The sequence below is a fragment of the Crocodylus siamensis genome, chromosome 3 (assembly GCF_052110815.1).
Source record: "Crocodylus siamensis isolate JL-2025a chromosome 3, ASM5211081v1, whole genome shotgun sequence".
Classification (NCBI taxonomy): Eukaryota; Metazoa; Chordata; order Crocodylia; family Crocodylidae; genus Crocodylus; species Crocodylus siamensis.
In genome coordinates, this window is record NC_143397.1 from 3145792 (window position 1) to 3158337 (window position 12546).

General features: G+C 52.7%; 1 protein-coding gene across 3 annotated transcripts in view; it reads right to left on the bottom strand.

Moving 5' to 3' along the window:
• DNAI1 (dynein axonemal intermediate chain 1) overlaps positions 1-12546 on the bottom strand; it is a 228848-nt gene that overhangs the window by 45944 nt on the left and 170358 nt on the right. For all 3 annotated transcript variants that reach the window (XM_090037568.1, XM_090037567.1, XM_090037566.1), the window contains exon 19: positions 5649-5834. In XM_090037568.1, coding sequence (XP_089893694.1) covers positions 5649-5834 — 186 coding nt within the window. The remainder of the gene's footprint in view (positions 1-5648; positions 5835-12546) is intronic.

The window sequence follows — 12546 nt, forward strand, 5'->3', positions numbered from 1 at the left end:
ACAGAACAAAAATTAGCAACATGAGAGGGGGATTAGTACAAAAGCTAAGCAGGTGAGGAAGGGAAGGTAATGCCATTTGCTGATAGGGGAACAATGAGGCTGGAGCTCAAGGGCTGGCACAGGGACCAGCATATTTAATATTCGCATTGATGACCTTGGCACAAAGAGCAGATGCCATCACCACTGCAGCCTCACTGCAGCAACAGAAAGCCACTGCTCGTGCACCATTCTGGAAAAACATCTAGTTTATGACAAGGATGTGAGGAGAAGAAGAACCATTGTGGCCCAAGATCTAAGTATTACATTATTATATTATTATAGAGGAATAATAATAGTCTCTGCATGGGTAGCTGCCTTAAGATGTTTAACCAGCACGACACAGGGTGCCAACTTTGAAGTGGTCAGAACCACTGCACTTGCAATGGCGTATGCCCCAGCAGAAGACTGTGCCCCAGTACAGTCCAGAAGTTATCGCACTAAAAAGCTTGACGCTGTATTTAACAGGCTGCACAACCTACACACACACAGATGTACTCCCTGTACTCTTGGGCAACATAAGAAGACAGATCCTAACATCATTACTGACAATAGAGGCAAGAGCTGATGAAAATCACCTGCTCCATCAACTGTTAACTGACAACCTGAACAGACGGAGGGTTAAGAGGCTTAAAAGCCATAAACTGTTTATACATGAAGCCCACAAGCTCCTGGAGGAGACGGGATGAGGAGCCAAACCTATGGGCAGCAGTGGAGTGGGCCGACCACTGGAAAAGGTCAGACCTACCCCTACAGTGTTTTATACCAACACCAAACGAGTCCGCCGCTGGACATGACCTTGACAGAGAAGCGTGGGTCAAGCTGAATACACTGAGATCTGGACACGGATGCTTCAAAACAACACTTCACAAGATGAACTACTTGGACAGCCCCCTGTGCAAATGCAGTGCCCAGCAAACAGCACAGCACTTAATCAAAAGCTGCAATCTTTACAAATGCCCAGACGGATCTTCACATTGAGCGATAAATCCCAACAGTGGCTCATAGACTTGGAAGTTGAAATCTAACGTCATATGAGAGAGATTATTAGAGAAGAACAGACCATCAAGACTGGAGTGACACAATGTCAGACCATGGACCTCTAAGCCGCAGTCAATGTCCAGGACCTCCAAGGAGATCCTTCTTCCAGGCATGATCTTTCCCAGATATGAACCCTCTCCAAAACACCTCCCAGCATTCAGCACAGCTCAGCTGGACCAGCGGTCTTTTCCCTGTCACAAATGCTTTTTTATGCTGTGGTTTCTCATGCTTCAATTTATAAGAGATCCTGCATCACAGCTGGCAAAGGTACTGCAGGGGGTCGCTCTCTCGGGCTTCATCAGGCTGTTGCTCCCCCAGCTTCTCTCAACAGAGCCCAGCAATAATCATTTTTTTAGCAAATAAAGCAAGGAAATTACACAAAAAATCTTTTTTGGCCCTCAGCCAGGTTGGCTGCCCTCTCTTAAGGGGGCAAACCACCCTGTTACAGGTACCTAATCTAGTGTTGGGTATTTGACTGCTCACAGAAAGTTTGCTCAATTGACCACTCAATATTGGTCAACAATTGTAAAAAATTGCTAATAGGTCCAAATAATACACAGAAAAAGCACAACTTTGCCATTAAGAAATGTGTCAAAAAACAAAACCAAACCATATTTCTGTCAAGAAAACTACAAAAAAAAAGTAGTTTTTTGGAAACTTTTCAATAATCTTTGACCAGCCAAAAATATGCAGTCAACTGACAGTCAGTTGACAATGTTTGACCCGTTGACTGACCGGCTCCCCAACCCTACTTAAATCCCATCTTCAAAAGTGACATAGGCACCTAGTAGCTGAAGGGGACGTTTTCCAAACACGTCACAGTGATGCAGGACCTTGGGGCCTTCAAGAGACAATGGCACTCCGGAAATTTGACTCGGGCGCAGTGGAGGTCGCGTTAGGAAGAGGGTTTCACGTCTTTTTGAAAGTTTCATCCTTTGGCTTCTCTGTCCTGCACACCGCTAAGAAACGAAGCTGTGGTAACAGTGCTGAGAACTGCTGAGCTGAGGATCTTCAGGTGTCTACAAACTTGAATGAACTGAGCTGCACGCACCTCCGGCGGCTTACCTGACAGGTAGGCAAAGGGCAGCGGAGTGACTCACGGCCACGCAGGGAGTCCATGGCAGCGCTGTGAACAAAGCCCGGGAGTCCTGGCTTCTCCCCACCTCCCTTTCCGTGCTTCAACCGTGAGACAAGCAGGATTAAGCTCAGCCCTGCCATAACTCCCTCGACTTCAAAGGAGCTGAGCTGCATTTAGTTCTGTCTCTCCCGGTGATCCCTCTCCCGGCAAACCCAATTACATGCCGGCATTAAGGAATCTGCCAGAATATACAAATCCTGCCGTGGAGCAGACAGCCCCGGTCTATTATTAGGGAGAGAGAGAGGTTTTGGAATGACATGTGGCTATTAAGAGTTCTCTGTCGAACGAGGTGATTAGGCTGCTTGTCATACCTGCCTGGAGCACGTGGCCCAGCTGTGCGGGGAGCTATGAATAGCAGCAGCCTAGCACAGACCCGCTCCTCACCGAGCACCGTACACACAGACCAGAGGGCAAAAAGGACACGTGGGTGAGCGCAGCAGACCAGGAAGCCATTGTGTCCTGTCAGCTCGTTAGTGCTGCCAGGACTGTCAAGAAAATGCAGGGCCTGGCTTCCAGACAAGCGGATGGAAGGGTGGCACAGCTTCCTCATACAGTCCAGCTTTGAGCCCATCACGTATAGGCGGTGTTAGAGCCAACAGCAGGACAACAGGAAGCCCAGGGCACCTCACTTGCAAGAAAACAGTCTAAGGACATAGGCAGGCAAGGTTCTTTGAACAGATGTGATATCTTGTATTAGACCAACTGAGTAGTTGGAAAAAAAGTTCTTAGCAAGCTTTCGGGCACAATCGCCCTTCTTCAGGGCTAGGGACTCTCTGCTTTTCTGAGACTCCAAGGAATGACCTTGCAATTGGGGGCTTTGCAATTGTGGGTTTCCATGGCTGCTCTCGGAGGCCATGCAGCTAGTCAACAGCTGAGAACAGAATCTAGGAGCCCTCCTGTCCTGACACACTGACTAGAGGGATCACTGTGTGAACTGGGCAACACATTCACGCCTATTCCTGGATTTCCAAGATGCCCCAACTTTAATGCCACAACCCAGGCAGGACTTACTGGGTCCCTGCATTGCCTTCCTCTATTGTCTTGCATTATGTGATGTTGGAAGTGCTTAAGGCCACAAGCACCATGTTTGCCTTAGAGAACAAACTCACTGATTCCTCACCCCAGTTCACACACCGGCATGTGGCCAGCCTGGCAACCAGGCTGGGTCTGCAGGACCTACAGCAGCCAGCACGTGTCATTAGTCATTAGGGCTCTCATTGCTTTTAATTCAGACCTGACTTTAGACAGGCGACGTGCACAGATCAGCCTTCTGCTGCCTATTGGTTGCCCCTCCTTCCTCCCCACATGTGGAGGACACATTGAATCCCATGTTAAATGCCCCTTCAAAGACAATGAGGCAAGCAGAAGATGAACAGCATAATAATGGCTGAGAGCAAGATCTTACAGAGGAGCCCGTCACTTGCATCCCATCTGCACACTTCTTGGAAAGCGAGGCTTGTCGTTTTTAAAGTCAGTAACTGCTGCCAGTTACTGGACAAGTGTCTGAAAAAGCGATGCATTTCCATCTCAGATGTGGCTGCATTTTAGTGCAGAGCAAAGGGATTAAACAACTGCATTGTCTGGGCCCCTCTGCTTGATGTACCCTTGCTGGACCACCGGAGCCTTTCCAGCTTTAGAACAATCTTTGGGACACCCTGAGCAGCAGAAATGGTGGCTTACATATGCCCAAGAATTAATGGATCAACAAGGGAGGCAGTAAAAGAATGGGCTGTGAGCAAAGCAAAGAGTTTGGATGTCCCTGGGCTAAGGCTGTGAAGAAAGCAAAAGAAACTTCCTTTCTCCATGCCAGCATCACCTATATTAGATCTTCATGCAGCTGCCCCTACTGCCTGCCTGAATGAATGCCACTCAGCTAGTCTTCCTGCTATTATATTCAGACAAGGAGAGATTCCCATCCCACTCACTCCAACTGCAAGCCACGGTGACTCCGTTAAAGCCCAATTACCCAAAGTCAGGCTGGTGAGAGGAGAATTGGGCCACAGCCTGTCCTCAGCACCATGGGTTTGCAGGGTACGTAAAGTCCTTTGGGATCAGTGTAAAGAAAGGTGCCACAGAGATGCAAGGCTATGGCCACTAGACCAAAGCCCTTCCTCAGGGCTGTGAAGTCCATGTGAAAATGCTCCACTAACAAGAGAAGACTGTGTTCAGGGATTATGCAGGGCTGGCAGAGAAGAGCCCTGCAGTACAAAGCAGTCCTGCTCACATAGCTGAATGAGTTGCACACCTGCAGCCCTGGGTTAATACTAGTTAAGAAACATGGAAGAGTTTATCAGAAGCATCCTGGGCTACTACCTAGTCCTGAGCTTGCAGAAGAGGGCTAGGTAGGCGTCACCAAGTCGCTGAGGCATGTATGAGGCTGTTGCAAGTAGGTGCGAATGAACAAGCTGTAAGGTTGGGAGAAGCGGAGGAAGCTTCTTCACTGGAGGGCTCCAAGCAGAGGCTGGACAGGCATCTGCAACGGGGTAGGAACAGCACAGCCTGCATCTGTGCAGGGGGTGCACTCAGATGCCCCTCAAGGTCTCTTCCAGCTGTGGGATTCTGGAGCAAACTCCCAACAGGGGTAGTGAGGGCAAATCTGTCACCTACAGCTAAAGTGGATCTTCGGCTCTGGCTGCCTGAGGTCGTGGGGGGTGGGACTGGGTGGCCTGGGAGGCTGGTCCTATGTTTCTAGGCGATGTGCTCCCTACAGAGAGAAGGAGCAGGGGTGTCAGCCCTGCAGGGGACCCCAGGAGGAAGTCAGGCTTAGGCAGCGGCTTATTTTGTCCCATTTTTGTAAATAAAACCAGAACTGCAAGCAAGGTAGGGTGAGGTAGGTAGCTGTGTTCATCTGGACTAGACTAGATGACCTCTGAGGTCCCTTCCAGCCCTACTTCTGCCTGACTTCTTAGAGTCATCGAGGAGGCGGGGTAAAGATGCACCTTATACACTAACTAAACCAGAGATGCAGAAGCATTCATGAGCCCAAGATCATGACAGCTTATGCATCTCTTATTTAGTTAGTCTGCAAGGTGTGTCTCTTCCCTGCCTTCCACAAAGGTGTGAGTGTGGAGCTACTACAACATAGCCTGTGACCTGTGTTTGGAAGCCACCTGCTCACATGTAGTTACTGCCCTGTAGGATGGGGCATCTTACAAGTGGCCTACTGGCCAACTAGAAAAAACCTGAGTTTCCTTTTCTCCACATCCACACAGAGCAGAGACAACCCGCACAGCTAGTGTTGTTCCTTACTGTGCAGAACATTTCTCACGACACCAAGGGCTTTACAAGAGGGTCGCTACCATGATTCCCATTCTGCAGGAGGAAAAGTTCAGGAGCAGCAAGAGGAAGCCACTTGCTTGAGGCCATACAGGCCTGGTGCCACAGGCTGTGCCTTGCACACGGGAGCCCTGTGCATCCATGACGGTGCCCTTACCTTAGGCATCTTGCGCAGATTGGGGGAGAGCTTCAGGCTGGTCACGTGGCCTCGGTCATCCCCGATGATGATGACAGGGTAGACGGGGTTAAACTGGACGTGGGTGATCTTGTTTTTCTTCTTGGCCACCACGGGCTGGGAGCAGATTGCTTCGTACTTGTTAATGCTCAGATCAAACACGTGGGCCTGGGAAACAAAGGCAGCCAGCACAAAAGGGATTAATCAAGCATGAACATCCATTTGCAGCAGAACAAAGCTGAGCAGAGTGCAGCGGCCAGACAGGCCTATGAGGTCCCAGTGAAAGCCATCCCTGGGGGCCTGGCACAGAACTACTCCCCACAGCCTGTTCCCAGGACTTTGTCCTGTTGCAAATAACTCACGTGTAAGGGCACTGAGCACTTCCCAGGGGAGACTGGCCAGCAGTCTACTTAAGATGCAGAGTGTGGCCTCATTTTAGCTCCAAGAGCTCTGGGGGGCTGTGGGAGATGTTGTTCCCAAGCCCACAGCAAAGCCCCAGCTGACCCAGCAGCCCTCCATGCCCAGATCAAGGCTTTAAAGTAACCAGGCAATCAGGTTTTCCATCATGCTTGCTGTGCCCGGTCCGGTGCGAGCCCAGGAATGGTTTCCAATGCGCTGATTAGCCTTCGCTGCAAAGCTTCCAAATATTTTGGGCCTTAATAACACAATAAGGAGCAGACACACTAATAAGCAAATTAGGAGAGTGTACACGCTATGCTAATGAGCGTTTCCCTGGACAGAGGAACCGAACGGTCCGCTGTGGGACTGGCTGACACTGGGCCTTCACAGGAGCCCTGCTCTTTCAGGCACCAGCATAGCTACAGCGCCTTTATTCATCCAGCAGCAGCATCCAGCAGCTCACAGCTGCACTGTGCTGGGGGCTGTCCAAACACAGAGCACAGTGGTGGCATCAGGTGCTAGGACTCAGGAGGGCTGCCTGGGGCTGGTGTGAGAGAGCCAGGTCCCATCAACTCTCACATCATCTCTTCAGGGTCTGACACCTTCTGAAGGGCACAAATCCTGTGCATTGAGCCCCATGCTTCATTCACACCATTGTCCTAGTTAGTGTTCAGCACTAGTTCCAGGATGCAGGCATCTGGGCAGCAGGGTCCCACCATCCCAAGAGGCTGCTAGCCATGGAGAGAAGCCCAAAAGTAACAGCAACAGCCACAAAGGGATTCAGCCCCTGAACCCAGTGTCAGATCCTTGTCCATCCAGAGAAGCCAGCTGTGCCAGGCTGGGAGCCTGGTGTGCTCTGAGATGGACCGGAAGCAGAGGGAGTGAGGGAAGGGGTTTAAACAGGCACTGGCGCACTGTTGTTGCAAAGTAGGGATTATTAACACAAGCAGAGGTGTGGTGGCAAACCCGGGGACAAGCTGAGACGGGCACAGCAGGATGCATGCACACTCACATTACAGCAACCAGGAGCAGCCCAAGCTCTGCAGAACAGCATTAGTGCAAGGCATAAGCCTGTTGCCAGGCCAGCAGCAGCATCATATGCAGAGCGAGTCTGGCTCACTGCAGCCATGGGCTGTTGCAGCCACGGGTGGAGGCAACAGGTTGCACAGGCAGGCCCTTGGTAGGGCTGTGCTTTAGCCTGCTTCCACTGGCCCTAGTGTTGCTCCTCGGTTAGGAGACTGCTGCATGCAGCAGGAATGCCAAATCCAGGCTGCTTTGAACCCGGAGAGAACCAGCTGCCCGCACCTCCCGCCCTTCCACCTGCTCTTGCCCTCCGATTATTCATCTGCCTACTAGTCGCCAGCTGCACAGCAGGGCACGGGGGGCTTCTTCCCACAGGCAGCACAGATGTTCTCCCCCTGACTCTCAGCTCCCGCGAGCCCAGAGGCAGAGCTATTCTGAGAGACCCAGCCTGGCACACAGACCCCAGTGACTTCCAAGAGCTTGGCAGGGAATAAGGTCCAAGGTTGCCTGCATTCAGGATGCCCGGTTTATAGAAGCATAAAATCCCAGAGAAGTGGGGTTGGAAGGGACCTCCAACCGCTGCCTGAGGCAGGATCAGCCCTGCCCATCTGTCCTATCCAAATCCAGCAACTTTTTAGCAAAACTTCACAGTCACCCTTGACACAGCACCAGACATCACACCCGAACCTGTGACAGTGAAAGCAGAGAGACCAGGACAGCTGAAGTCTTGCTGCTGCGAAGGTGGTTAAAATACACTCGAGTCTTTTACCCCCAGTCAAATTGGTATGGACAGGGGGGTTGCTGTAGAGGAAGGCAAACCCCAAGTCCATACCAATCTAACCAGGGGTAAAATTCCTTCCTAACCCTAACTATAGTTTCATAGTTTCTAGGGTCGGAAGGGACCTGAGCAGATCATCGAGTCCGACCCCTGCCATGGCAGGAAAGAGTACTGGGGTCAAACGACCCCAGCAAGGTGTACATCCAGCCTCCTCTTAAAGCCCCCCGGGTTAGGAGCCAGCACCACTTCCCTTGGAAGTTGGTTCCAGATCCTAGCCGCCCTGACCATGAAGTCGGGCCTCCTGATATCTAACCTGAATCTCCCCTCTGCCAGCTTGTGACCGTTATTCCTGGTCACTCCTGGTCGTGCTCGGGGGCACAGGGACTCCCCCAGTGCCTGCTGGTCCCCCCTGACTAGTTTGTAACAGGCCACTAGATCCCCCTCGGCCTTCTCTTGTGGAGGCCGAACAGGTTCAGGTCCCGTCGCCTCTCCTTGTAGGGCCTGCCCTGCTGCCCCCTGACCATGCGCGTGGCCTCCTCTGGACCCTCTCCATGCTGTCCCCATCCCTCCTGAAGTGCGGTGCCCAGACCTGGACGCAATACTCCCGCTGCGGCCTGACCAGTGCCGCACAGAGGGGGAGGATCACCTCCCTGGACCTGCTCGAGATGCATCTGTGGATGCATGACAAGGTGCGGTCGGCCTTCCTGACCGCGTCCCCACACTGCCGACCCATGTTCATCTTGGCATCAATGATGACTCCAGGATCCTTTTCCGCCTCTGCACTGCCGAGAAGGGAGTTCCCCAGCCTGTAGGTATGGTGCTGGCTCTTCCTCCCCAGGTGCAGCACCCTGCACTTGTCAGTGTTGAATCCCATCCTGTTCTCATCCACCCACCCCTGTAACCTGTCTAAGTCCAACTGCAGCCTACTCCTCCCTTCTAGTGTGCCCACATCCCCCCACATCTATGGCATTGGTCTGATCCTGAGTGGAGGGACAAGACCCTCTAGCTCTCAGTTCCAGCATGCAAAGGTGCTGGCATCATACATATCACCCGTGCACCCCATGGAGCTGCCCGTGAACCTCCCTCTGTGGAGGCCGTGGCCTGCAGAACCATCACATGCACCAAAAAGAAGGATAAAGGACGAGTACATACACTGAAAGCATTATAACAGCCCTCAAAACCCCTTCACTTGAGGTGTATACAAGGGCTTAGGGGCCTAAACATTAGGCATAGGTGAGTCCAAGCTGTTGCCCTGCCGATCCTGGCTGGGAGGCACCGGAGGGCTACTCACACCCCTAGTCCATCAGGTGTCTGTGGAGCACCCCAGCTGCTGACTGGAGTGAGAGCACCGAGCTCAGCACCCCGGCTGCTCTCACCTCCCACACACAGGCCTAGTGGTTAGAGTCAACCCACAAGAAATGGGTGGTCCAGGCTCCTGGCCTCCTCAAGTGATAGGACCAAAACCTCCTGCTTTGCAGGGGAGTGCCTTAAGCATGAGGCTACAGAGCTCCTTGCATATAGACCCCTGCTTTCTCCTGGCCCACGCTGGCTGGTGCTGAGCCACGGTGGCCAAGGGTGCATGGGTTATGTCTTCAGGAGGAGTATGGGATGGGGAGCCTGACTACAGGCGAGCAGCTGTCTGCGAGAGGGGAGCCCTGGGTCCTGGGCCCTGCTGCCGACTCTCTCTGCCTTCTGTATTAGACAATCCCTGGTTACAGATGGCCAGAGCCCCAGGGACAGACACTCCCCAGGGCAGGGCCTCATCACGGGACTGCAAGGTCAAGCTCTCTCATGCCTATTCCTCTGGATCCTGACCCCTTGGTCGGTAGCCCAGTTGCAACAGGGAAGGGGGCAGAGGATGGGGAAGGGCCAGACTGCAGTCCTTTCCCAGGCGCGTGCTGCAGTCCTTCCTTCTCCATGCTGAGTTAGGCTGGCTAGAGCATCCTCACTGGGCTCCAGCCCCATCACCTCCTTACCTGTGGCATAGATAACTGCCAGATAACACATGTTGCCCACCAGCTCCAGCAGGAACAACACTCAAAGTCTTAACAGTTAACTCAACATCATCTCCCGCTAATGCCAACTCTCATCGCCGACAGTTGCAGAGGCTAACCCAACGTGATGCCCTGCACAGTCTGTTGCAGAAGTGAGTGATCTCTCTGTAGGCAGGATCCCTGGCTTGAATCCAGGCCAGGCAGGAAGATTCAGGCGCTGGTTTCCTTGTTCGTCTTAAGCGAAACGAAAGAAACCGGAACATTTGATGCTAATGAACTGAGAGGGGCTCTAGAGGGAGAGCTGCGAATGTGCTCAAGAAGCTGTGTGCGTCCTGCCAGCTGCAGCTTGTTTACGGGCACTGAGAAGCCACCGAGCCAGGCATCATTTCAGTGTTGTGTCGCGCTCACCAGGAGAATCTGAATTCAGGCATTAGAGAGAGGCAACGAGATTGCAGTACAACATCATGCATAATTATTCCGAGGAACAGCACATTGAAGTATGAGCTTCTCATCGCACAGAAGTGGGATGGGGGTTGTTATCTCAGACTACACCTGCAAGAAGGTGGCAAGCAGCTTCCCAGCACTTTTATCCGAAACGGGTCTGTACAGGTGCCTGCCGTCACTCAGGTTTCAAATGGACCCGAAGTCCAGAGATGTGTCTGTCAGGTCCCTTAAGGGTTTTGAGGCTGCAGACCGGGATAACATCACATGCTAACAGAAAGGAGAGAGGAGGAAAGCGTCCTTCCTGATGGAGAGGAAAGCACTTAGAGCCAGCGAATGGTCTGGCTTGGGGCAGAGTCTATCAGATGTTCTGTCCTTCTCACAATAGAAACCGCTGCCAGGATCACAGCTGTGTCCCCAGTTAGCCGCGTGTTGAGCAGAAAAAAGTGCGCTCTCCATAAACAAATGCCGAAGGACCCTGCGGATCAGAGCTCGTCGGCTGGAGCGAAGCCAGTGAAAACCCCGGGCGCCTGCGAGAGCTCCACATCACCCTCCGCGCAGCGTGTCTCTGTATAAATAGAAGCTGCTCCGCTATGCTTGTACCTGATTCCCAATTCCAGTCCTGCAAGAAGCTCTGTTGCATATTTACCAGAGGCCCCATGAAAGATGCATGTTGAAGGCCTAATTGTTTGGCTTCATGGCAGAAGTTTTTATTAACTCCAGGGCGTGAGTCATTCCTCTGACAACACTAGCTCAACATGACGTGAGCCCTGGAAAAGGCCTGCTGGTGGGAAGCGGTCTCCTCAGCTCCATCCAGGGGGGCAAGCAGAGATTCGCCCCCACCTCTCCCTTCCCACAGCAATGTCTGCACCAGCTGCGTTTGCAATGCTGGCAGTGCCCGGTGTAGTCGCATGCTGCTCAGGCCCTATGGTTGTAATGCTGCTGGAGCCATCTGTAAACGCAAATATGCTGGCTGACAGGGTCTTCTCCCAAGGCAGCCAACAGCTGCCCGCCGGCGAGAGGCCAGGGATGAGGAGCCAAGAACAGAGGGAAATATGCAGGAGGTTAAACAGAACAAGGAGTAATGGTCTCAAGTTGCAGCAAGGGAAGCTCAGGTTAGATAGTAGGAAGAATTTTCTCACTAGGAGGGTGGTAAAGCACTGGAACAGGTTGCCCAAAGAGGTGGTGGAGTCTCCATCCTTGGAGGTTTTCAAAACCTAGGTAGACAAAGCCTTAGCTGGGATGATGTAGTTGGGGCTGGTCTTGCTTGGAGCAGGGGCTTGGACTAGATGCGACCCCGAGCTCCCTTCCCACCTTCCTTGCCTGTGATTCTAGGATTCGACACAATTGTGCCGATGAGGGCCCCAACTCTAATGCCCAACTCTCACAAGCTCGCAGCGCTGGGGTGTGTTTGCTGCTGTGCACGGGGCTGCAGGAAAGCAGGAGCTGTTTCGGTTCTATGGGGCACAGGCAGCGGGCAGCGTCTCTGAACTGTGGTTGGGGGACGACAGGCAGCGCTCTCAGCAAACAAGCGATAACGTTAACAGTGCCAGCGCAGCATGCCGCAAGCGTGTCCTGGGGCAGCGGGAGCAGGGAGGTCACTAGTTCTTTCACGGCACCTTGAAGGCACTGAGCAGTGCAGGGTATCTGGGCACAGCCTCAGGCAATGCAAAACAGCATTTCTCCTTTGAGAGGCAATAATTCGTGTTCACAGAGGGTCTGGCCTGTGGTTCAGGGAGAAGCTTCTGCCCAAGGGATCCAAGAGTCCCAGCCTGCAGAGATCCTGGTCCCATTTGTTGCATCAGTGGCCGTGCTCACCTTGGTGAGGGCTGGAAGTCTCTCTTATTCACACACAACTCACCCGCAGCACCTAGCTTCCCCCGACACCAAGACAGCTGCCCCCATCCTGCCAGCCCAGAGCTTGTTTCTCAGCACTGCACCTTTGCACCAGTTTATAAGAAAGTAGGGCTGCAAGGGACCTCACAAGGTCATCTAATCCAGCTTCCTGCTCAAGGCAGAAGTATCTCTGACTACCATCAGATACACGGGTCTACAAGGTGGCAGCAGGAGCCAAGCTCAACATGAGCAAAAGCACCTGTCTGGCCGCAGGTGAGCTCAGGGACCTGGAGTCCCTGGGAGTCTCGGTTGCCCGTGAGAGGGTCAAGATCCTCGGGGTGGAGTTCGACCCCGAGCTGAGCAGAAGGACAGCCTATGAGAAGACCAAGGTGAAGCAGAGATTGGGTCT